Source organism: Astatotilapia calliptera, chromosome 15, assembly GCF_964374335.1.
Source record: "Astatotilapia calliptera chromosome 15, fAstCal68.1, whole genome shotgun sequence".
In the NCBI taxonomy this organism is placed as follows: Eukaryota; Metazoa; Chordata; class Actinopteri; order Cichliformes; family Cichlidae; genus Astatotilapia; species Astatotilapia calliptera.
This window is the reverse complement of record NC_137436.1, coordinates 26,055,316-26,081,821: the sequence shown is the minus strand read 5'-3', so window position 1 is coordinate 26,081,821 and position 26,506 is coordinate 26,055,316. Positions and strand designations below refer to the sequence as shown.

The 26,506-nt window shown below is 43.5% G+C and overlaps 1 protein-coding gene across 3 annotated transcripts in view; it reads right to left on the bottom strand.

Moving 5' to 3' along the window:
- Positions 1 to 320: 320 nt before the first annotated feature.
- Positions 321 to 26,506, bottom strand: part of vta1 (vesicle (multivesicular body) trafficking 1) — a 58,728-nt gene continuing 32,542 nt past the window's right edge. Inside the window, exons 5-8 of one of the 3 annotated variants that reach the window (XM_026142868.2) lie at positions 24,066 to 24,180; positions 13,323 to 13,574; positions 10,876 to 10,953; positions 321 to 2,046 (exon numbers count right to left, since the gene is read on the bottom strand). In XM_026142868.2, coding sequence (XP_025998653.1) covers positions 1,901 to 2,046; positions 10,876 to 10,953; positions 13,323 to 13,574; positions 24,066 to 24,180 — 591 coding nt within the window. In that variant the 3' untranslated portion in view covers positions 321 to 1,900. The remainder of the gene's footprint in view (positions 2,047 to 10,875; positions 10,954 to 13,322; positions 13,575 to 24,065; positions 24,181 to 26,506) is intronic. The other 2 variants (XM_026142869.2, XM_026142870.2) reach the window with 2 other exon arrangements.

The following is a 26,506-nucleotide window of genomic DNA, read 5'->3' as shown; positions in this document are numbered from 1 at the left end:
TAGCTAAATGAGACTAATAGTAGAAGAAGCCGAGAGCTGCTGCCTCCTTTTGAAGAAATGGGTCCTCCCCGAGGGGCGGCTCAGAGACGACCACAGAGCACCGTCTGCAGGCTTCGAGGGTTTTCCTTCAGTGTTGGAGGATCTTTACAGCGCTGAGCTAATAGCAGGCTCCATCTGGTCCTACTATAAAGATGCAGATTTCATTAACATGGAGCTCATTCTGCTGCACGTCTGTTGGGCTTGAGCTACACATGCTTTCATTTCCAACACAGTGACATCAGTTATGAATAAAACACAAACAGGAAGAATCAACACTGCTGCGCATTTCCAACATTTTATTCAAATTGCTGTAAATCACTGATTCTGACAGAAGCTTCGTGCAACTCTGAAAACCTTCAAACAAACCAAGAATGATTAACATTAAATAAAGAGAAAAGAACTAAAGCTGAAACAACAACTGCCACCCCCATCTCCACCAGCACACACAGTGATATGTCAACATGAAACAAGCTTTCAGGAGATAATCCTCCGCCTCCTCGGCCACACGACGAGTCAGAAGGCCGACAGCCACGCTGCCCCAAGGCCTCGCCGCCTCCATTTATTCTGCATCACTGAATATCAGGACAGCGTCCGTTTGACAGTGACACAAATGAGACAGTTTTCTGTTACAGAAGAGCAAAACGCCAAAAGCCAAAACAATCACAGCGAGCAGTCGCAGACATCCCGACAGCAGTGATTCAGACACAGACACTTTTTCCTTTCTGATATCGTAGAAGAAGAGAACCTGAAGCAGGGAGCTGAAGGCCGTCTGAAAACGAGCATAGCTCGTTCAGCGTCTGTCGCGTGTCATCTCACACTCTTGGCATTCTGAGGAATACTCTTATTAGTTTTATTGTGTGATGGGAAGATTGACATTTAGGTTGTTTTTTTATATACTTGTGTGAAGTTCGAAGCTGCACTTAGAAGATGAGCTGATCGAGTCCGAGATCACTCAGCGCCCTCCGTCGCAGTTAGAAAAGACGTGACATGGACTCACTCGTGAAATCTCTGATGATTCTGGGTAATTTTGCAGGAAAAATGGCAACAAAAAAACCCCCCAATTACTTAAATCTAGCCGCCAATTAATTTAGTTTGGCCCCTGAAACTCTTACAGTTGTTATTTGTCATTAATGCTGTGTCAGCAGAAAAAAGGTTGAATGTTGTGACCTTAAAGTTACTTCGAGCTTCGAGTTGAACATTTTTTTTCTCACCATATACACAGAACACAAACAGAGCCTGCTGCACTCAAACCAAATATTTCCGCTGTTTTTGTTGTGTCGATCTGCGAGTTCCTAAATCGTCGTTCTGCCTGTGACACAGTTTAGTGTCAGGAAAGCAGAACATTTTCATTTTCTTGTTTATTTCTCTTTAAAGTTTGAACAGAATGATTTCAGACTTATTTTGTACTTTTTGTAAAAAGTGATGTTTCAGAGATTTGCTTTCCATGGTAACGGTTTACCGATGCGTACGCGGCGAGCTCCGTGATGTTAGATGGCAGCCCGAGGACCTTCTGCTGTCTTCTCAGACCAATGATGAAGCTGTGATGTGCGTCAGTCGTCAGAGTCGCCGTGTTCTGCCGTCGGACTGTTGTCCTGTCAATCAGTGCGACTCGCAGCCACACACAGGCAGCTATTGTTGAACGCTGATTTCCATTGTGTCCTCGTCTGATGGCGAGCTCAACGGCCCTCTTCAGTGTGTGTGTGTGTGTGTGTGTGTGTGTGTGTGTGTGAGAGAGTGAGCTGCATCCTCAGCTCGCTGTTGGGCTGGATCAGTGACGGATAGAGTGGCGCTGCTGGAGTGAAAGGGGGGGGGGGAGAGAAAAGAAGGGATGGAGGAGTGGGCCGGCAGGAGGACAAGGGCCTCATTCTTTGCCGGTGGTGAGGAGTTTCAGGGCTTTCTGGAGGTTCTGGATGGCCGTGCCCACGTCCTCGTACTGCAGGGCGCTGCCGGCGTACTTGCAGTATTTCTGGGCTTTGGTGAAGTCTTCCGGGGAGAGTTGGATGCCGCCTGGAGGGAGGGAGAGCGGAATGACAGGAGGATAAAGGATGGAGGGGGGCAGAGAGAAGGAAACTAGTGAGATCAGATATAATGTACAACAACTACAAAGCAATCAGAGCAGCTCTGAGGGCCGATCGCGCTTGAAGACTGATTTACTGAGAAACACAAAGGGGAGGATTGATGCCAACCATGGCACATTCCATCAAACGGCAGACAGACAGATCTGCACAAGCAACTGTTGAGTTTCCTTAGCTACAGGTGGCTTTAGGAAAGGAGACAAAAGAAAGGAAAACAGCAAAGGATCCCTTTAATGTAGATAACATCAAGTCTATGATCACACCCAACATGAAACTTTATCTGTAACATGGAAAAAATGTCCCACAAGTGTTACAGTGACTTGAAGTATTTGGTTATTACTTCTGATGCTATACAACAAAAAAACCCTGAAAGTTAAAGGTTACAGATTCATTTTACAAATTTCTTCTCATATAACAATACTTGTGTTACTGCCACTGTGTGAGACACAGGATGGATGGATGGATAACATGGTAAATGAACGGTTCTTCTCTTCTACCCCTGCAGTCACAGCTGTTTATACCGAACGCCTCATTTACTCATACGAGCACGTCTCTGCACTTCCTGTCTCAGCGATCAATATCTAAGCCACAGAAACATGCAGACTGCAGCAGGAAGGGTCACCTCCTGAGCTACAGCTGGGCCTACGATGGATGAATGGATGAATTCAGGAATAGCTGGAATTTTTCTAAAGTTTCCAGCAGCTCCACTCAGTTTTGTTCAACTGCTGCTTTGAATAAAGTTTCAATGATAAGAAAAATTTTTTTTTCTGGGGGTTATAATCAAGCCGCTGTCATCCCATTTTACCAATTTCCTGTAAGTTTCAGTTGTCGTCCGTTTTGTTCTGACCTGGTGCACAAAAAAAGTGTGTTTGATTGTGAGCATTGGAGAAACGAAGCACAGCATGAGTCTTCTGCTCTGCTCGGAGTTTATTTCTGACTTAAATTGCCTTTAAAACACTCGAAGTCCCGCTGTGATCCGCGTCAGCCCATCACTGTCTGTCAGTGTCAAGGGGATTGTGGGTAATTCATCTCTGCGATCAGAATGTATTTAAATAAAGACTCATCAGTAATCGGCCCGATGAGGGGAGGCGTCAGGGAGGAGACACAGCGTCTGTGTGTTGTTTAATAAAGAGATGTGAGGCTGTAACAAGTTCATGATCCTCGGAGATAAACCGCTCCCTGTGAGATCATCATGTCGCTCAGCCTCTTGCTCTAAACTTGTCCACGATCTTTTGTTTTAAATCTCAACAATTAAAGAATCAGGTTTTTCTTATCATCTTCTCCCCTCTTTGTCGTTTTACCTAAAATATTAAAAATGATGTGATGTTGACCGGTTTTGACCCAGCTCAGTTTACTTTTATTCTGCGTAGCAATTAAAGAAAACACGAACAAAAGAAGTGTAAAAGTGAAGATCCCGACACTCCTGAGCCATTTAATCTAAAGTTTTACACCCTGTGTACAAACTACCAAACAGCAGGAGGTAGAAGCTCAAAACTTATCGAGACCGACTGCTTTTCGTCAAAAAATAAAGAAGTTAAAGAAAGATTTCAAGCTGAGTTACTCTCACACTGAGACGGCTCGATCGGAGAGATGAACATTTCCCATATTAAAGTTGAACACGAGCATTCCTCTCAAAGTCAGTTAATCTAATAAAAAGTAAATTTAACGGTTCACGGTTTTATTTAGTCTTTATAGCTGAAACTTCATAAAGGTTGGCTTTCTTATATTTTTCCTGAGATATGAGTAATATTGAGTATCCAGGATCATTTGTAAATTCTTATTTCAGATGGGTTTTACTAATTTTAATATTTATACTCCGTTTCACAGTGGTGGAATTTTTAAGATTTCCAAATATTGTGAAATTTTATGACATTCTGTGTTTTGTTTTAATTAATTAATTAATTTTTAAACAGTCAAAGAACATCTTCAGATAATTTTCTACTTCATTCAGAGGTTGTTCCACGTTATTTCCCTGGCACACTGGTGTGTGACATCGGCAAACAATATGACCTTCAATGACTTTGACATTGCAGCCATGTCATTGATGTACAGTATAAAAAGCAGTGGCCTGATGACAGATCCCTGAGGAACCCAGCAGAGATTGATTGAGCTTCCAAGATAACTGTTAACCTATACACACACATGTCGTGGGTTAAGTAAACAGTTGTGATCGACTTTCTAACAATGATTTTTTAGATCTAAAAATATTTTCACAGCTTATTCTTTGGTTTCATTTGTAGGTGTTACTGAATCTATAAGGTCAAGCCTGCAGTGACAAAAAGATGTTTGTTTTTTCTTCTAAAATTCAAAAATGTTCTCTAACCAACAAGAACAGTGAAAAAAGGCAAGCTGGGGTTTTATTTGCAGCATATTCCACTCTTGGCCCTCCACCCATCAGAGTCTCTAGGGGCTCACAGCTCAGCCTGAAGAAAACACAGCTCTTAATGTGGGTGTAACACTATAGGATACATAGACCCTCCTTCACATACAGGACTCCAGAGTATTCTATAGGGGAAAAGAAAAAACCCAACCTTGTAAAGACCCTGCCTCCAGGAAACTGGATCATGAGCTCAGAGCATGTTTCTCTTTCCCTTACCTTTATTGCCCTCTTCCACTTGCCCCTCTGATGCTTCCTCCCCAATGTTTAAGCGCATGTTTTGATTGTTCCAGCTAGGAGTAACGGTTGTTTGGTTTCTACCTCTCTGACGATTTTGGAGCTTGGTCATGGACACGGATATGTTCCACCGTCTGTCCCTGCTTACCGGTTACCAGCAGAAACTTTGGTCCTTTAGCACTGCTGTTGGAGCTGTGCTGCTGCTCTGGAAAATTAGGTTGATGTTGTATTGTTAAGAAACCTGACCACACAAATGTAGGGTGAGCAGCTGATATCAGACTGAAAGTTTCTGTGAGGTTTCAGACTGAAAATGGCTCACAGTCGCTGCTCCAGCTGTGAGATGGGTGGAGTTCAAGTTATTAACTTAAAAAAAACAAACTTGTTTTTATGAAGTATGGGGTCACTGTGTCAGCACGAAGCAGGGAAAGATGGAAACAACTGCAGAGGCATAAAGATTTGACTCTTTGGACGTACCATTTCAGCTCTATGAGGACAGGTTACAGGTCATAACAGATCAGTGACCAGTCCAATTAACACATACTGTACAAACTGCCTCCAGCCATCAGATTCATCCAGTTTTAACTATATTCTAACTTTCTTCTCGTTCATGATCTTTTGCTTCTTACCTGTCTATCCTTGATTTTACTGTCTATCCAGTCACAATTCATTTATTTTTGCAAAATCGGTAGACATTAAAAAAGCAAGAAATTTCAACACAATAATACAAATAAAATCTTGAAAGAATCCATTCCTAGAGTCCCTGACATTTATGTAGAGTCTTTGCTCCCTTGTTGATTTGCTTTCTTGTTTGAAACTGTTCCCTCCTCTCTTTGCATCTACGGGTGGTCGATTGGCTCCTTTGGAGTCCCATCATCTCTCTTCTAGCCTTTACCCGATCATTCCATTTTTCCCTCTTTCATCACTCTACTTGTTCAGGATGTTTCACTCCCTCAGTCAATCCTTCCCTCCTCAGAGGACACTCTTTAATGTAAACCAGGCCTCTGCTGCGCTCTCCTCGCTCTACGCTTTGCTCTGCAAACAGACCACGAGACGTGGTCTTGGACGGGACACGTCTCCAAGCCACGAAATGACTGACGGCGCAAAATCGAATCATGTTAACGCATTCTGACGAATAATATTCAGTCTCACTGCTGACAACACGAGCAGGTTACTGCAGGCTCTGAATGCTGCAGACAGAGAGTCAAGACTACGACCTCCACTCCAGGGACCTGGTCTGATTCTCTTCTTCTTTTCTTTTGTGTTTGAAAAGTAAATATCAACATTACTTCAAATGAACACAGCACCTTGGTTGTTTTTGGTGCCACGTAATATTCAGCAGAATTTTCTGGATTTTGCTTTTTAAACACGTTTACCGATTCTACAGGTGACTGACCGACACTGTTGACATCACAATGATAAATCACAGTCCACAAATGTACACGAACGTGTCCATACTTGCCGAGTTGGGCACGAGGCTCAAGTCATTACCATACCATGGTAACAAATCCAAAGATGATCTAAGATGTGCTACATATTTCTGTTAGACAGTTCGGACATAGTGAACCTCCATTTACAGGGTGTTTCCAGAAACCAGGTTTCTCTGAACAATCCTCAGACGTGACAGTGAGCAGCTGTCACTGGATCTACTTTGTACTCATAAAACAGTCTCACAGAAAAGCAGTGATAAAACATCCAACCATCTGCACAGTCTAAGGGCGATAACTGTCTCTTATGGACAAAGAAAAAAAAAATCAATTTAACAAACCATAAAACATGGTGAATGAGCAGATTTCACTTGGAGATTCCACTCAATTCCACTCTTAATAAAAACGGTTTCTGTCTGTAGTTCACTCCCTTCGAGTTTCTTCACAAGTGGAAAATGATGCACATCATCTGCATTGAGCGCCTGTCTGAACACAAAGTCTTGAATATCCACTACCCACAATGCAAATCTCTGCAGCTTTTCCTTCCCACTGTTGCCACAGCACTTGGCTCGTATGGGTCATGTGATTGTATTGTAGGGTCTTCACCTTACAATATCAAGCACCTATCTAAATAAAACTGAACTGAACTGCATTAAATGCATCCACCCTCTTCCTGTCACATAAAAGATGAAAACTAAGATGGAAACTGTCCTCAGCAGTTGTCCTGAAGGTGGCCTCCTAAAATCCTGCGTGTAGATAGAGTTTCCTTAAACATGAGAAAGTTAAACGCTGAGGTCACTTGTGTATTTTTGGGCATACAGACCGCAGCAAGACTTTTCTTCCATTAAACAGAGGGAATAAATCTACAGATCCATCCAACTAATGCTTCTTCTGCACAGTTAATGTGTAGCATATGAAACAATAATAACACCAAATTAGTTTTCTACTTTAACATTAACATGGTGGGCGCCTCCATAAAGGACCTCTGAGAGTCTCTGACAAGCAGGGCAGGCTGAAAGAACAGATCAACAGATAATATCTCTCTTGGCTCTGCGGCTCTCGTAAAACACGCTCCTCTGCTCTTAAAAGTGTCCTGGAGAAGAACGGGAAAGAAATGATTGAATAATGTTTCACCATAAGCTTCTAATCCCCTGGCTGATTTCTCTGAGCTGGGAAAAGACTGGGAAAATATGCTGACTGCATATACTCCACAACTAGAAGAGCCTGAGAGGCAGAGGAGGGGGAAACGTGGAAAAACCAGAGACCACAGCGCTTAACGTGGAGGGAGACATTTGAAGAGGGGTGTTTGGAGAGGTGGTCGAAATAAGAAATGATCTCAGGAGTCATTAACTGCAGGATTGCTTGAAATAAAAAGAGTAAATGAAACGAGCTGACAGCTTTCATAATGAGAAATCAATTAGTTTTCAGAAGGTGAGCCAGGAAGGACCCCAGCTGAAACGTTCCTGTTACTGACTGACGCCGTTTCTAGATCTTATTATGCTTCTTTGTTCCTTCACTGGTTTTGTTTTCTGTTACAGTGACACATCTTTGGGGTGTTGTGAATTCATATTATTTATTTACATTTGCAGCACTCTGCTCTCCCAGAGTCTCGTCCAGAGGGTTAAATCAATGAAAACTGAAAACCAGTGCAGATATTCTTTGTGCTTCTCATGCTGCTTCCTGTGCACAATGGTAAATTCTCACAATCGCACTGCCCAGCCAAAGAGCCACGCAAACAGACACCAACCAGGAGCCATAAATCACACACGGGAGATTACTGCTATGGAAACTGGCACGAATGGGGATGTATATGGATGTATTAGTCCCTGTGCTCATCAGGAACGACTGCGTGCTGTAAAATCTAACGCTGGTGCATTTACAGAGGCCCAGAGTAAGTCAGTGGAACATAAAAAAATCTAGCTGATAACTATACAGCTCTGATATCTTAATGGCATTTCAACGCTGCAGTAAAACTCTCGTACAAAATCATGCCAGTGGTCAAATAAATGAGTGACAGTTTGTTTAAGGGTTAAAGATTAATGGTACTCTGTTACATCACACGTAAACTCAAAGAAAAAAAAGAGGAGACTGACTGAATTAAAAAGTTTGACCCGGCGGCAGGGGAGACGCTCAGGGCTGCCGGAAAGAAACACCTGCTTCTTCACCGCATCTTCATTTCAGAGTCTTTGACGAGTTTTAACGGCGCGCTACGAGCTCCATTTTTCTTCATTATCTGCCTGGACTGAGGCTTAATGCGCTGCATCAAAAAGGCTTTTTCATTTTAATTATAACAGCGATTGGACAAAGGTTTAACTGCCCGAGTCACACGGTTTATTCAGAACATCTGAACTCACCTTGACAGAAAACTGAAGTTTGAATGATTCAGTGATTTGTCATAAAGTTGCTGCTGAGCCGGCCGACTGAATATTTTTATCTGAGGAACTGCGTGATGCTAGTTTATGCATGACCGGCTGACTAAGCAACCTGCTCAGTCTTTAAGGTTATATGGTATAATATGCTCTATGGCTGCACTGTGCACACTGCAGCAGCGTACAATTCCTCTGCAAACATTTTACTTTTTGCTTGCTGCATGAATGACACGTAATCACTGACTGTATAAAGGTGGGCAGGTTTAAGCCTGTGCACCTGCTTCATTTATCCTTGCTGGTAGCTATGCCCATCGTTTATGTTGAGTCAGTGGTCTTCATGGTCTCAATTAAATTTCTTTATGTATTGATGTCACAATAAAGCTGGTTAATCTGCAGCTCATAAACACAGTGATGTGTTACACATTACACAAGCATATATTAAACACTTTTCTATAATCACGCTGTGTTTGCACTGTAACTATCATGAACAGAGTAAAGCAGAAGGCCGCTGTGTCCCTTCTGAATGCATAAATACATTAGATACAAACATTAAACACGTCCCACGTGAGCCATTGTCGTATGTAAAGCCTATTTTTCGTCTGTTCTCAGTTGTTGTCACAGGTTTTTCTTTACTGAGAGCCTTTGTGAAGCAGTTTTTTTTAAACTTTGTGGTTCTTCTGTTTGTGCCATAATAGCAGGTGAATGGAAACACTGAAGCTGCTCAGCTCAACCTGCTTGTGCTCTGCCAGCCGCTGAGCAGCTTCTCTAAAACAATTTGAAACCACGCGTTTAAAAACAGCAGCAAAGTGTGAATTACGAGAATGATGCTCATCCTGCCCTCCAACCACGCTCCCCCTCTCCCTCTCATTCTGCGGCTGACCGCCAGCAGCTAATGACAGTCTAGACAGCGGCGAAGCGGCGGTGCTGAGGTCGTAATGATGTGTTAGATGGCAGACAGACGGACGAACGGCGCGAGGTCCAATCAGACAGAGGCCACCATCTCCTCGAGTGCCACTTTCACTGGTTATCTTATGTCTCCTGGTGCTCAGGAGGAGAAAGAGGAAAGCGCCGTTTCTCAGCCTGGTAATGGAAACTGGAAAACGATCCTTCCATCATTTCATCAGGCTCAGTGTGGCAGATTAGCTGCTGTCCTCTTTTTAATTGAGAAATAAATATGAATGGCTCTGCCATCAAAGTCCTGATTCATCACCAAAGTACTCGGCGGGGTTAATGAAACGCTCCGACTCATTACACTCCAAGGCTGTGAGTGAATCTCTGGGAATCTTGTTAGATGTTGCTCTTTATAATTCGCTCTGTGTAACATATTCATGTCGACGGCGTCTGAAGTCAGTTCCTATCATTAAAGTCCATTAAGCTCCTTAATGCGAGTCCTCTTGTGCTACTCATTAACCACATACCGTTAGCTTCCCACTCACTCTCTGGCTCGCCATGTTCGCATCTTCCTTGGTTTATACTCGAGGCGTCTTTCCATCAACAAGTTTTACACATGTGTTTATAAAAAGTTTAATAGGCAAAGAAAAATCCAACAGATTCAGTTTAAGACTCAGCAGCAAAAACGTCCTGTCTGTTTGCAGCGGCGAGGACAAAGGAAAATGAAACACATGAAGTTCAAAATTTCTATGTATTAAATTAAATAACTATAATAGTATAAATTATACTTTGTATGTGTGCACAGAACAGAGGAGGAAAACAAAGCTTTTACTATTCTGAATAAATTCTTTAGGACATTTTTGAATGATGTGTCAGGCCTTACTCTCCAACATCATCGAAACAGCAAATGAAGGAAAGTTACAGGTGAACGGTGCTCATCCAGAAGAGTTCAGCTCACACTAACACACTTTACCTTTGATTTTTTTTATTTAATTTGTCAGCTGTGCACAGAAATATGATTCCAGTGGAGTGCGGTGGAGCGACAGACAGAGACCATATGCAGAAACTTTTTTTCATCCTTATATTAATACAATATGTCTGGTAGAGAGCGCTAAACGGAGGCCACCGGGGTCTCAAACTGGATTTAGAGGCAGTCAAAGTTTGGAAACAGTCTCAGGAATTTATTCCAACTTCACATTTTTGCATTTTCACAATAGGAACATTCGGTATCCAGATGAGCGTAGAGAGCAGCAGGAATGGTTGTTGGCCTTAAACCAGTGAGACGTCTTTTACGAAGCAGTTTTTAAACCAGTTCAATGTGAAAGCAGGATTACCTGCAGACACCAGAGAGCCTCTGACTCAGGTGAACCGCCTGCAGTCTGAGCTTTGTGTTTATAGGGAGTTGGAAGGAAAAGCAGTTGTGTATCGTGTCTGCAGTCATCTGTAAGTGTGTGTTTTCTTACCCTGCTGCTGGGCGCTGAGCAGTGTGGGGTCAACAGTGGGCACTGATCGGGGCATAGGCACAGGTTTAACAGCTTCTGCTGGTCAACAAAAACACTTCAAATTATGATTGTGGTAAATATTCAAGGAAATACTCAGTAACGAATGGCCAAAACTATATTTCTAATAACTATGCCAGTTATCAATAATCAGCAGCACGGTGGGGGGATAGGTTAATTGGATAATCCAAATTGCCACTAGGTGTGAATGTGCGAGTGAATGTGAGTGTGAATGGTTGTCTGTCCCTATGTGTTAGCCCTGCGACAGACTGGCGACCTGTCCAGGGTGTACCCCGCCTTTCGCCCTATGACAGCTGGGATAGGCTCCAGCGCCCCCCGCGACCCTGAAAAGGATAAGCGGGAAGCGAATGTATGGATATATCTAACACCTGCGTTAGAGTGCCAGAGATGGACAGGTCAACATCCATCATCTTCCTGACCTTTACCCAGCAGGCCACAGTATTTCAGCCCCAACATACCCCCATTAGATTATTGGATGCCGTCCTATTTTTCAGTCTGTACATCTCTGAAGCCTCAATCTCAGCTCTGACTGCACAGATATGAATATTTAGTGACAGCTAGCAGAAATCCAGACAAGAAACAACACAATCAAGCGTCTGAAAACGACCAAGCTGCCAACAGATGCTTCACTTTGGATGCTCTCCTAGTGGAAATGAACGAAACGTCACCAACAACACGCTGCGTCACTGCGATCAGGTGGTTACCTTGGAACGAAGCTGCTCTGTAAACCTGTCAGATTTCAGAGCTGTCCTCTGAAAAGTCCCCCTGAGCGTTCATCATCAGTGAGACAGAACTAAACTTTGCACTCAGCCAAGCATGTGAGGAGAGCCCCAAACTCTTTCCCACACACCCGGGCTACAGCCTATCACATGGGTCTGAGCAAAAGCTTTGTTATCAGCAGGGTTCAGTCTCTCCTTGTCTGTCAGCAGGAGCAGGTCCACCTCTGCCGCTCCTCTTTGTGCAGCGGTGACGGTGGACCGATTGTGTGTGTGTGTGTTTGTGTTTGGGGAAAGTGTGTTTGGACAGTGTGTGCAGCTCTTTCTGCAGAAGCTTGTGTAATCTATAATCACCTTGAATTACTCCAGGTTTCTGCGTGAATGTTTATTTTTCTATTGTGCCCCATCACTCTGCGCAGGAAGCAAAAAACTAAACACCCAATCCTCCACGCAGATCTATGAGGTGGCAACAGTGCCTAGACAAGTGCTCTTATACAACATTTTGCCTTTACGCTGTTTCCATAAGGGAACAATTACATCTCACTTTGGAGAAGTTTTATCTTCTTTATATCCTCCAGAGAACATCTGCAAACATCTGCGCCAGCAAACATGTGTACATGCGTCTCTCGGGGAGGAGTGTCACTGAAAGCGTCGCCGGTAAATTGCGAGGCCGTCACATACTCGGTGTTATCAGGGGAAATTAGCAGGATTACAGGGCGGGTGACAAGAGAGGCAGCTCTTCTAGTTTAGACCTTTAATGATGGCAGAACAACAGCACGCTGGAAACAGCAGTCAGGTGATCATGGCATCATTATCGTAATTCATTTATATAACACAACGTTTTTTGTCTATAATTAATCATCCACGTTTCAGTGATTGGACAGACCTGGACCCTCACTGAGCATGTGATGAAGCTAGACCACTAACATCTAAACAGCACTGTGTGTGTGTGTGTGTGTGTGTGTGTGTCTGCTGCAGCGACAGTCTCTTTAAATAAAGTGCTCCATGTGCTGCACAACACAAGTCCCATATTCGACAAATTACAGTCTCTCAGACTCTGAAAGTCAGCTGCTGTAAATGACTCTTTCTTAGAAATATTGTACAGCACAATATTATTTACTCTGTTTTAAAGCTACAGAATTTTAAATTGCTGCTATTATTTCATGTTAAACCTCGATGTTCAGAGGCACGGCGGGCCCAGTGTGCTCAGAGGAAGCAGGATTTAATACTGGCGTTTTAAACTGTTTGCATCGTAACGTAGTGACCTCAGAGAGGTGTGGCAGGCACGGCGGCAGGCTGATACGAGGTGCGATCGACGCTCGGAGTTTGGCTCACTACGGTGGTGACCTAGTCTCGAAACAGAGCTGAAAGCTGTTTTCATGTGTTTGCACACAGATTTCCAAACACGGACAGATCTGATTGGTCCTCTGAGCTAAATGCTGCCGTGTGACAATGACATAAAACCACTGTGAGATTTTCGAAAGACAGCAGAACTGTCTGCGTGGAGCTGAGGCTGATGGACAATGGGAAGTGAAATGTTTTGCTCGACAAGGACACATGTGTCAAACATGGAGAGCTCAGCACGTACACTCAGCTTGCTATAGACTAAACCGAGTGACCAGCGTGTTGACATGTGGCCACGCTGTTTGTACACACAGCCAACCTCTGTCGTACCTGTAGGCGGCGGCAGCTCGGCCGGCGTGTTGGCCGGAGCGTGGGCTCCTGGTGGGATGTGGATGTTGTTGTAGTTTGTGGTCGGAGGACCCGATGGGGCTGATCCTGGACCGGAAGCAAAACCTATGCCAGGGGCGGGGCCTGGAACCGAACTGTGGTCCTGGTCTTCGGAGGCCTGTGAAGGAGGACCGCCTCTAAAAGAACCCCCGTGGGAGAGGCCCAGGCCGGAGAAGCCTTCAGCACCAAACTCGTCTACCAGAGGGAGAGAGAGAAAGAGAGAGAGGGGGGGGGTCATTAACTGTGAAACAGGAAGATTTCTTCAATGGACAGCAGCTCCAATAAAAACTACTGGAACATTGTTTATGGAAACTCATTTTGCTTTCACACTTGTGTATCACTTCCATATCTCAGAGTTTCAGTGGATCATGAAGGAATTTCTGTTTTCACTGGCACGCGGTTTCTCAGCCGAAGAAACGTGAGAGCAGTGTGGCCGGGATCAGATCCACCCACCTGATTTCAACACTTTCCATCCCGTCACTGCGCCCTAATCTCTAATAACTACATATCTGTCCACACAGGGTAAAATGGAAACACAGGGATAGAAGTGTAAGTGACGGATGGTGAAATAAGAAAAGTCTTTGTAGCTCACATCAGCCTGGATCATTTACAACCAGTGCCTTTGGTGCTCATCATGCTGCTTACCCTCAGACTCGGTTCAAGTTTCTGTGTCTAAAAGTGAAAAAGGACATTTTTTACCACACATCAGGATGCAGGAGGTGAACAGAGAAGCTTAAAGCTTTTGGCCTCACTTGGTTTCAATCACACAGTGAAAAAGGGTTCTTCATCAAAAGCACATCAGGTGGAATCCAAAAATGAGTTTGGGGAAAATGATTAGAATTCATGAGAATCTCATTAAAGTGAACAGAAAGGAGGTGTGTAAATCCCACAGATATTACATCAGAAATTGGTTTCAGATGGAGTGTGCAGCGGGGCATGTGTGAGCATTTGATGGAGCGACTGCAGGACTGCAGGTGACTGATCGCCCTTGTTTGTTGGTATTCTGTTGCACTTTTAAACACATCACAGGACTGGGGACGTTACACCAGCCACTGACTCCTCTGATTACATTACACCAGTTTATTTTCTGTTATCGACCCGTTAAGCATCATTTATTCAATATGGAAACACAGTTTACAGCAGACCTTCCCAAAGTGTGGGGCCCACCCCCTAGGGGGGGCGCAGGGCCATGGCAGGGGGGCACGGTATGAAAAGAAAAAAAAACAAAATGCTTGGACACTGCTAGCACGGGGCGCCCACAGAAACACAAAGCAGGAGATGAAGCATGGCTGAATATGTTTCCAAACCAACTTCATTCTAAGCCAAAGACTAGAAAATATGGTGAAGCATATCTTTCCTTTGGTTTCACCTACACAAGTGCCAAGGTAGGTCTCCGCTGTAGAATTGGTCTTCCCTACGTCAGGAGCAGCGCTGGGCTCTTCAAATCACGGACAAACAGTATCCCACATTCTTGATTTTTAGTTCACAAACACTTGTTGTAATGACTAACTACTCCTGACATTTTGGAGATGTTAGCTCTTTATACAGTAAAGTTACAGTGGGATACAAATAATATCAGGCTGATCCTGCCACGATTTGTTCCCTCGGTTCAAATCACGGACAAACAGGATCCCACAGCTGTTTATGTTTTTAAACCCATTTTGCACAGAAAGGCATTTTTAAAAAAAAAAATTTGTTGATAGCAATGTTGAATATTATTATACAGGGGGAAAACTACACGTAAAATAATCACACCGTGAGGCCTCTGCCTTTGTAAATGGAGGGACAGTAACTGCGTGTAAAACCTGAAGACAGTCAGATTAACAGTAACAGTATTTCGTCTCTATCTGCTATTCTGCAATTCATCTCATGTAAACAATAACGTGGCGCACAGCCTGACGTGAAAAAAGGCACACGCCATCATGTAAAACAAAGGGGGGCCCAGCAAAAAAAGTTTGGGAACCACTGGTTTACAGTGTTTACGCATCACCCTAAAGCTCAAAAGTAAAAATCCCCTTCATTTTTCAAGAGAGTTAAAAACAACAACAACAACAGACACAAATTATTACACATCACTGGATCTAAGTAACATAGCACTGAAGGAGTTAACACAACAGATATATGTGAAAACTGAAGGTAACACATACATCATCATGCACCATCATACACCATCAAATCTGATGATGAAAGAGCAGAAGTACAATAATGGAAGTTCTGCAGAAAATGGAAAATGATACAAACACAAGGCACTATGTGTCTGAATGTCCCAGCACCCACATTTATATTTAAACACACTGTTCTCACACAGCAGACTGTTAACAACATTACTGCTTCTTCATACACTGAAGCTCTACATGAACATGGAATATTTATTACTACAAAAACATCCTAAAATTTAGTAAGACTGACATAGCTGGGACCGAGATCCTCTTCACCAAAACAACAGGCTTGGCTTTTATGAATGATGATAACCCTCTTAATGCTTATCAGTCACACAAAAACAGCGAGTTGAGCTTTTTTTTTTTACCATGTTTGGTAACTTTTGTAAAACAGACTCTGATGTCTGCGCCCGGCCCCTGACCTGTGACGCGTGCTTAGTGAAGAAGAGGTTACATTTGTACCCGATCATCTGCTGATGGTTTCTGTGTTAGCAGAACATTTCCTTTATTGAGTTACTGACAGTTTAAGTGACTTCACCATTTATTTATTTTTTCAGTAAATGCTGTTTTCATTGTGGCCTTCGACCTTCGAGCCCTCACTCAGTGGCAACAGGTACACTGAGGTTTGTCACACCTGTACACTCACGTTCAGAGTGGAACTCTGGGAGGTAACGTCATGAACAAAGGTGTCAGAGTTGAACATGCAGCGACAGAGAGTAATAATAATCCTGAAACAAGGACAGAGCCTTGTGAAACACATGAGACTGCAGTGATTTCACGTCCTGACTGCAAGCCCGCAGACTCAGCAACCACACCTAACACAAAGAAAACACTTCTTGACAGCCAGAGATGTTTGCAGAGATTAAGCTACTGGGCTGGATGTGCAGACACAGGCTGGATTCGACACCACGTTAGAGCCCAGCCTGTGTCATTACTGCATCAGAGACAAAAAGGCAGACGGGCATGAAGCAGAGATCTGACACTTTAGCTGGACCGCTCCATCTTTCATTAAGTTGTTAAACCGTGAACGTCCACACCCCTTCATTGTGGCATGCACGCACACACACACTTTCTCAATGCTCAAATATTTGTTACGATCTGTGCATCAGACTGAAAACTATATGAATAAACTATATTACAGTCTGTAAGTTTTTTATCTCTTATTTGTTTTTTGTTGGTACACCTGTACGTGTACAACTGTGTGTGCACCTATGCCTGTGCTCCAAACAGCTCAACACTCTGTTAATGTTCATGTACTTTAAATTTTATTTCCCCAGCATTAAAGGTCCAGTCAGCGCTCAAGCAGCAATAGCATGCTACCAGGGCTATGCTGGACTTACAGAGGAGACATTATAGGACTGAAATCTATAGGAGCCTTATGCAACAGCATAGACAGCGGGAGTGTGACCTCTGGAGGAAAGTTTCCTTTCAAGGCAATTACAGCACTTCCCCCCCTCCTTTATTTTCTTATAGACTGATGAGTCTGTAAATGCAGCAGTTTTGGTACGCCTTTAAAATCATGCACGAATACACAAAAGCAGGAGCCTCCTTAAGGAAATCATTAAATTGAATCCACAGCTGCATCAACTCGACCACAGTTTGCCCCACACCTCACCTAAAGAACACACACACGCACACACACACACGCTATGATTATTCAGGGAATGATTTTGGGTTTCAGCTCGAAAAGTCTGTCAGACTGACTCTTAGTTCTTTTTTTAGTTTGTTATTTGTTTATTTTGCCGTTTGATGTTTGTAAAACTGCTTAAACAGCACTAATAGCATCTATCAGATTAATTACTGTTCACCCCTCGCTGCAGTACTGGGATAACAAATAACTCTTTCTTCAAATAGATTTTACATTGCATCAGTTAAGTAATATTCCTGTTTGATATTCTTTCATGTCACTTTGTGAGTTTCAAAGAATATGATTTTGTGGGTCAACTGAAAAGTACACATTATTATTTTCACCCTGGACATCAATGAAAAGGTCAAACATGAAATCCGAGACTCAAAGTTTTCTGTGCTCTCAGAGTGTCAGTTTGCAAAGTCACATCAGATCATATTAATTAAGGTGGAACTGCTTTTTCTCCTTTTTATAACTGCTTAATTAGTGATAATCATCTCGCTGTGAATGGCAGTGGATCCTGAAAGGCACTTTTCCCCACACTACTGTAAGGTTTCAGTGGAGCTGTGTGCCATGAATGAAACATAGTGTGAAGTACAGCATCAGCTTTTTTGCCAGCAGGAGATTTTCTGAAGGTCAGAATGGAGACATTACAGATTTATGTGCAATCATAGAGAAAGTATCGACTCCATTTACAAACACAGTATCAGGCGTGTTAACACTGGGCAGCAGCTCATTATGTGGTTATGAGTTTTTGTCTATATCAACAGAAGTTTCACTCAAAGTTCCCCTGTTTACTCCCGTCTTCCTTTCTCTGCTCTCCCTAAACCACTGAATGATAAACACCTGGCAGCCATGACACCTGTAGCTCATTCAAAGTGTTCTGTAACTGAAACCGAAGAGCAGACAGGGAGCTCACAGCAGCCAAACTATGAGCGCTATTAACTCTTACTGCTGCCCAAATCACACTCTGAACCAAGTCACATCATCATCATCATCAATATTATCACCATCCCCTTTTATCGATCTAATCAGGCTGGTACAAAACTGGTGAGTGAGCTGTGGGAGTAAATGGAGATTGTGGCCAGTGTTCTTCCTGCTCTGCTTCCTTGTTTACAGCAGTGGGTGAGTGAATGCCACAGCGGCTGTCCTGCTGCCGGACGCTGTGCAGCTCTGTGGTATAAAGATTGGCTTAGTGTCTTGCCAAAGGGCACTTGTTAAAAAGCAGTTTCTGAGCTCGGCATAGCTTCAGACAGACCCTCAGCCCTCCAGCTGGCGTCGGGAGGCCGGTCGCTGCTCTTAGGCACTACTTTGAGCCCTTCTCTGCTTTTGTCCCTTATGATATTCTTTTCATTCATTTTATTTATTTATTGCCTTTTTCTGTTGCACTGGATGAAATATGTTTTCCCCTTTCTAAGGACCTGTACATCCCCAAACTCATTTCCACCGTGGACACCAGCCAAGGCCACGAGCTGCTGTAGTCCTGCTTAAAACTCCTGACCAGTTGTTGAGAGAAATTACACTTCATAGTTTTCATGCCTTTAAAAATCATCAAAACAGCACCAGTTTCATTATCACCCGCTTTCTATGAAAATCTTATCGACAGTGAGCCATTCAGCTGCTTCTGCCTGCCCACAGCTGTTGTTCATCTGGAAGCTGCTTAGCAACCCACATCCATCCCAGCTCCTTTCATGGCTTTTGTGACTTTATCAGTGGGATATCAGTTCTCATTTATTCTGACTGTTGTTTGCTTTTAGCTGATTGGAGCATGGACCAAGGTCCCGGGTTTGCCTGTTGTTCCCTTGTTTTATTCATTCTCTCACTTTTGCCATATAATACATACATAAAAATAACACACAAGAAGTTCTCAAGCATTAGACTTCCAGAAAAGATCCAAAGAACAGACAATGTCTTTTCTGTGAAGGTTAAAGAGGTGAGGATCACATTATTTAGACACGATTCACAGATTGAAATAATCCTCATTTATTTTCTGATGAGCATTAGTTAACCCAGAAGCTGTTTTGGCCCCTCCCCCTTTCATCCAAGGTTCTTCTGATTTGCTGCCTGTTGATCACAGCAGGAGGTTGTAGCTGACGTTGTCTGAGAAGACCATATTAGGGTCTGAGAGCCTGAAACAGTGTTTGGAGATGGAAACTTAGGGAAAGCACAACAGCTCCACTTTGATTTAACCGTCTCTAAATTTACTTCACCAACCCTCGCAACGCATCAAAGAACCACTGTTGACTTGAATCCTTCATAGGAGGGATAATGGCCTCTAACCTATAAAGCTCTTTAATAACTGTGTCACTAAGGCTACGTTCACACTGCAGGCGAAAGCGCATCAAATCCGATTTTTTTGACCCTATGCGACCCATATCCGATCATGGTATGACAGTGTGAACGGCGCAAATCCGATATTTTCAAATCCGATCTGGGTCACTTTCGTATGTGGTACTGAATCCGATACATATCCGATGTTTTAGAAAGCGACTGCTGTTTGAATGGTCATGTCGCATTAAATCCGTCTTTTACGTCACTGACACAAGACAGACGCCAATTATCAGCTCTGGAGAAGCGCCCGATAAGACATCGTGAATGCTTCCTGGCCATCCAGTGTAGATGTCAGTGAAACTGTTGGGAAGACAACGTTGGAGAAACGTGAACATTTTATTTGTACTGTATAATCTGCAGATTCTGACAGAAATCTGCAACTATCCTTTGAAGCACCGCTCCTCTCTAAAACAGCAATAAGGATAATTATGAGGTTATTTACATTATTATGTAAATAACAAAATAACTTAAAGCAAAAATTAGGAAACATAAAGTCCGAAGTCTCTATATTAAGGGCCATCAGTCAAACAATACTGTTTGCTCTGGGTCTAAACAGAGCGCGTTGTGTGTGACGTCTTCTTTTGCGCATGCGGGCCGCTTTGTGGGTTCACACTAGAGCGCGTTTGCTGTCGTCGCATTTTATCTGTAGTGTGAACGAGCAGACAAAAAAAATCGGATTTGATCAAAAAATCGGAATTGAGCATTAAGACCTGCAGTGTGAACGTAGCCTTAGTATTATACACCAGCCGGTCTGTCAGAATGGATTTGTGGGCTTCACAGGGCCTTAATTTAAAATCTGTTTATCCAACTGTCACTAAGGACCCCCCTTACACACACCGACCTTCTGTGTTGCTCGATTTGACTTTAATGTTTATGAAAGTCATGTTTCAATAACTTTCACCATATAAAGCATATTTTCAGGTCACAGAAAACATGCTTTATATTTTTAACAACTCGGCACGGGACGTTTTCTCCCTGTGCCCCACACCCACCCCCCAAAACCTCCACCCTTTCATTCCCTCCATCCCTTCCTTTCCTCTTGCTAAATACATCCTCCTCCAGCCAGCAGAAAGTCGGCGCAGGGCTGCTGGGAGACAATGATCTGCCTGTAATGACCGCTTGTATACTGGTGTTCTGCTGTGTGTGTGTCCAACTACTCTCTAGAGATCAATTAAGCTACTTACAGTGGATCAGTGGAGAGTCCGGTGCCTGCTGTCATGCATGTCCAGCAGCACGGGGACACACAATTCTAACATCACAGACTCACAGGTGGAGTCTCCATGTAATGATAAAATAAGGTCCAGGATCATCTCCTGCTAGCGCCTCAGAGACAGCGGTAAAGGGCTAAGAAGCACGATGTGATCAGGATTTGTGTAACACTGCTGTGAAACAGACCATGACTGTGCTGGCGGGCGAGTCTGCTTTAATAAATGAGTTTGACGATCGTATGGATTCTTTTGTTCAGTGAGTAAAACAGAGGAGCATTTATCGATTTATTTTGTAGGTTCGCTCCAAGAAGTGATTCTTTTAAGGTAAATAACAGCTGTGAGATCATAACCTTTTGAGAAATCCTGGGAAATGACACAATATATGGAGGGATTTGTGAAAAACATCGCATGAAATTTAACCAGCTGTTCCAGACGAGGCTTGTAATTGAAGGCTCTGATCTTTAAAGGTCAAGTCCGTAATAAAAAAAAAAAAAATGTAAACACGTTCCTTTGTTCTAACAACCTTATCACATGGGAAGTTTCCCCTCTGTTCCTTGCCCTGGGTGAAAAATTTCTGAACTATTGAGATGTGGAAATAATATCTCACAAAGTTACCACGACAACAGTGCAGTAAATAAACGACGCCTGGACAATATATGGGGCCTTTGTTAATCACTACAGCTGACATTAACAGCGGGCATTCACTCGGTTCGGCACACCGAACCCAAAGAATCCACGTCCGAGTGTTCCTAAAAGTCAAACGTTTGATTTCTACTTCATTTGTTTTAGTTTACCACCCTGTGTGATCTGAAGGCAAAGGAAACATGTGGCGATACAGACATAGTTTATTCTTGGGGGAATCCCCCACAGCAACAGAAACAGGTAGCAGCTAAATCAGTTTTTTATTAACCGTGTGCATAAGTATTTTTTATTTGTGCACAAAAGCTGCCACTGACCCCGCCCACCTCTCATCAAAGATTAATTCAACTGCCAACAAATCACAGAAAAAAAAATAGATTCTTTAAGCTGCAGACAGTCACAAAGGTTTTAACCATTACGGTGAAGAGAGCGAGCACCCTGAAGTTCACTCTTTGGAGCCAGCAATGGCTGACATGTTCGTCACAGCAGGAGAAACAGAGAAACAAACTCCACAAATCATGTTGTATTTGCAGGAGTATCAACAATAGTAATAAATCAAAAGTGATCCTATCAGAAAGGAATGCTTTCTGATGGAGAGACAGATGTGCTCACTTTCCAACACACACACACACACACACACACACACACACACACACACACACACAGAACTAAACTAAACATCTGGGCTGTCTGTGAGTCTGTGAGAAAGGACAGAAAGAAAACGGACACACACACACACACACACACACACACACACACACACCGTAATGGTGTTGGAATCTTGATAAAATCCTAATGGAACAAAAAACCCCAAAACAAAACAAAAAAATACAGTAACACTGGAACACACACACATACACCATCCATACGTGCAGGGTGGATGATATCGCTATCATGATGTCATCACTGACACAGAGACCCCAACGCCGCAGGGAGAGGAGGAAAGCGTGAAAATCTGTGGCAGACATGGTCGGAAATACAAGAAAAAGTAAATGTGCTGTGTGTGTGTTACATGCGAGTGCAGATAAGTGCTCTTTGAGGTGATGTCACGGTCGAGCACGCCCGCGTGTATGTGGACTGAGCGGGCGTGGCTGAGCAGATGGTCGTTTTTGTAGCGAGGAATTCGTCAACATCACTCCACTGACATGAAAACTACGCTTCGAGTTTCCCCTGCAGGGACGGGAGACGTGTGCAGGCCCGGAGGTGCTCATGTCAAAACACACTCGTGTTTTCTCCTGGGCCTTTTGATGCAATTTCTCGCAGTCTGAGTGCAATCTGAAAATGAGTCCAGATGGCGTGGTATAAAATCGACTTGTAGATAAAGTCACCAGAGTTTAGGAATTATTAGCATAATCACATAATGCTCCCAAGAGATGTTAAGACGCCGAGCCACACAATCGCACTTCGCTTGTCCGATTCCTTCTGAAGGACCTGAACTCATCGATCACAAGCACATTTTCAAAGAGAAAGTATACCCCTCACATCACATAAAAATTAATTAATTAATTACAATTAAGAATGTCTTTCACAGAGAACTGAGCAAGTCTGCAACAATCAAGCAAGTTTCTGAAGGTGAGAGAAACCATGAGGCAAGAACACCAAAAACTGTTACCATAAAATGTATCCTGGATCTGTGAGTGACCAATGCTGCCGTAGCATGTCTAATTTAACGTACGACGTACAGGAATACAAGGAAAAACGAACTTTTGTACCAGCGAATGCGCGCATGTTGCCTGAAACATGGAGGAAGTCCGTTCACATGAGTAGGGGAAAGAAAAAAAGGAACAGCTCAAACCATTTCTATTCTGATGTTTAGATTTAACCCAGAGAGGCAGAGAATTACCACTTGCCAAAAGACAAATGCTGTAAGTTGCAGGATGGTCTGCAAATTGGACCACTTAAAAAGCCACTTGAGCAAAAACTATTATTCGGAGGTCGTAATCTATTGCAAATCCCATGTCAGCAGCTAAAGTGGCGAACATTAGAAAAAGGGTTTGTTTCCTTCCCTACATTTCTGCTTTTAAGAACAGGGTGAACTTTAAAGGCTGCTGTGGTCATTTTGTTGGTGGACTAATTCGGTCAATCTCCCCAGGATCTCATGGCGTTTTCCCCCATGCTTTCTTTCTATTAAAGGTTACGTTTTATGGTGCAAGCCTGGCATCAGCAGCCAGAACGTTACAATGTGACAAAGGTCAGGGATCTGTGTTCAATATGAGGAAACCGAGAGTAATAAAATAAATATCAGCTCATTCTCATGTAAACACGAACACAAAGATCCGGCACAGCCTAGCGGCACACGCGCACTCAGGTGCATTTTCACACACATTTTCTTAGTTTTCTTAGCCAGACTGTGCTAATTTGAATCATCGTCACACATAAGCACAAACTTACTGTGGATGTAAGAACAGACCACATGACTAATCTACTCTCCTCACTCCTTTAATCTCACAACGTCTCCAGTTTCACCGCATGACTTTCCTGCTACAGCCCCAGACCTGATAAGGCAAACAATGCAGAGCCAAGGTTTATACACACACACACACACACACACACACACACACACACACACACACACACACACACACACACACACACACACACACACACACACAAAAAAGGAATTTGGCCTCAGCATTCATTAAAGAGAACTCACACAAGAGAGGACTGTTTGGTAACGGGGAAAGAGGGGTGTGTGTGTGTGTTCCATATCAGTGTGTCCCACCTGCTTCCTCGTCCTCACCCATGCCGATGGGCCCGGGCTGAGGCGTCTCCCCATTCTTTAGACAGTTGTGGATGTAGGTGGCCTTCCAGCGGGCATACTTCCTGTGCTGGATGTTCTGGTGAAGGCGAGAATAAACACACATCAAGGAAGTTATAACTGACACAGGGAGATATATTTTTCCACAGCTTTTACCCCAAAAACTAACTGCCGGTTAGTGTAACACATGCGATATGGTCAAAGGTCGAGGCTGCTGAAAGGTATGAATTTAGTCACTGTAAAGGACTTGGAAGTTCAAACTGAACTCTCATTGATTGAGGTTGTCAATCATTAGTTCCTAATGATGTCATAATCATTAGTTTCCAATTCTCCTTTAATGAGGTCTTCTGAAAAATAAAAATGTTTGTGGGTCCCAGGGTGCTCCGTTCAAAAGCACCCAGTTTCACCAATCTAATTTTAACAAGTGGAACCATTTATTCTGCTCATGTTTACCATGGGTCCTAAATTCATTGTCATACACCAGCAATGCAGGATAGGGGCTCTCTTTGTTAAAGACGTTTTGCAGCTGCAGTCATGATCTGGATGAGGAACTTTCCAGACTGGAAGTCACTGGAACACTGTGGACGTCACCGGATCTACCTGAGACAGCCAGACTGTGACCTGGGCACTCGACATATAAAAAGCAGAGCTAGTACTGCTATATTGGAAGTCCTAATCCAAGTGGCACTTGACAAACGTGTTATGTTCGGTCCCCAAACAAAGAGAAGAAGGCAGAAATTGTTTGCTGCACCTGTCACATGCCAGCGTGCTCTGAGAGTGAGGCAAACTGTATAACTGCATGAAGTGTGAGCTTTGCTTAGCTTTATTAGTTTCTGGTCCCAGTACAGCTGTACAGGACTGGGTTTACACTGCCAACAAAAAGTAAGACTCATTCTTGTGAGGGCTCTGCTTTATCAAATATTCTGTTCCTAACTTTTGGACAGACTTGGACACGTGGACAGGCACAGTTGAGGAGTGGAGGGTGTTAGAGTCAGGATTTTATCTTTGCTTTTGCTGATGACATGGTTCTTTTTGTCGGGTGCTGACCTCTACCTTGCACTGGGGTGGTTTAAAGGTGGGATTAACACAGTCAAAGCCACGATTCCTCAGCTAGAAAAGATGGAGTACCAACTCCGGGTCAGGGATGAGTGTCTGTAGGTCTTGTCCATGAGTGAGGTGAATGGAGCTGAAAAGACTGACAGATCCTTCCTCTCACCAAGTGCTGGAATATTTATTCAGTGTAGCAGGGAGTGGCTTGCGGTGCCATGCAGGGAAGGCGGACGCACCTGCACGGCATCCGCAATCATGCCCCGCCGACTTAAATACGGTACTGGGTCCTGCAGGATGGTGGTTGTTGTCAGTGTGTGTGTGGTTGGCAGTGAGATAGAGAAAGCTGCAGCCAACAGTGTGTGTGAACAAGCAACCATTAATAAAGAGATGCTGCAGAGCATGAAAATGCACCGGGTCTGCTGTGGGTTTGTTACAGTGGTGCCGAAACCTAGGATGAGGACACAGCAGACCTGCAACTAGGCCAAATGTGGAAGGAGCTGACCCAAATGGTGGCTGAGATGGTGGCTACACAGCAGGAGGAGGCGGCAGTGTTGCGGCGCCGGCAGGAAGCATGAACATGCACTGGGGTCTGCTGTGGGTTTGTTACATTCAGGTCTCATTCTGTTGGCTATCCGATTTCCATCAGTACTCTAGAACATGGACCTAATGTGAATCAGGTTAGCTTTTAAAGCAGGGCCAGAGAAAGGAAGGTGTAATTTATTCTATGATAAGTAGAGAAAAGATACCAAAACTGAGTCTGAAACGAAAAAAGCATTACTGGTTTAATTTGAGCCAACTTTTAGGACCTGGATTTTAAATGGGAGGGTATAACTGCTGAAGGCCTGAAGACAAAGAAGCAGGTAAGTAGTTTTGAAGGGTATAAAAAGGTGTAAGCTATTTGAATTTGAAGTTAAAGAAAATAAAAATACTTCAGTCCCAAGGTTCAAGGTTCAGGTACTGAATAAAGTTCCATCCATCCAACCCAGAAAAGAAAACATACATACACTGTAAGGCTGTTAGAGGTATTTATCCAGTGGCTCAGTCCCCTATACGACTATAGAGTCAGAGTAACAAAGTTCTACCAGTGGGGTTAACAGGTACTAAGTTGGGCACTAAACCTCAATTATACACTGGTTTGCACTCAGGTGTGAGTGATGTAAAATTTATGATCAGTGCGCATCTGCCTTTGCTTGGAGTCGCCCACAGAGAATTTACATTACAATTCATAAACTGCGTGTCCCAGGTCCTCGGTGTCAGGCAGTGAATGATCACGATGTACTACAATGGAGGTGTGAGGAGACGCAGTAGAGTGTTAATGGGGGCACATTAGAGTGAATCAAGGCTGAAGGATCTTT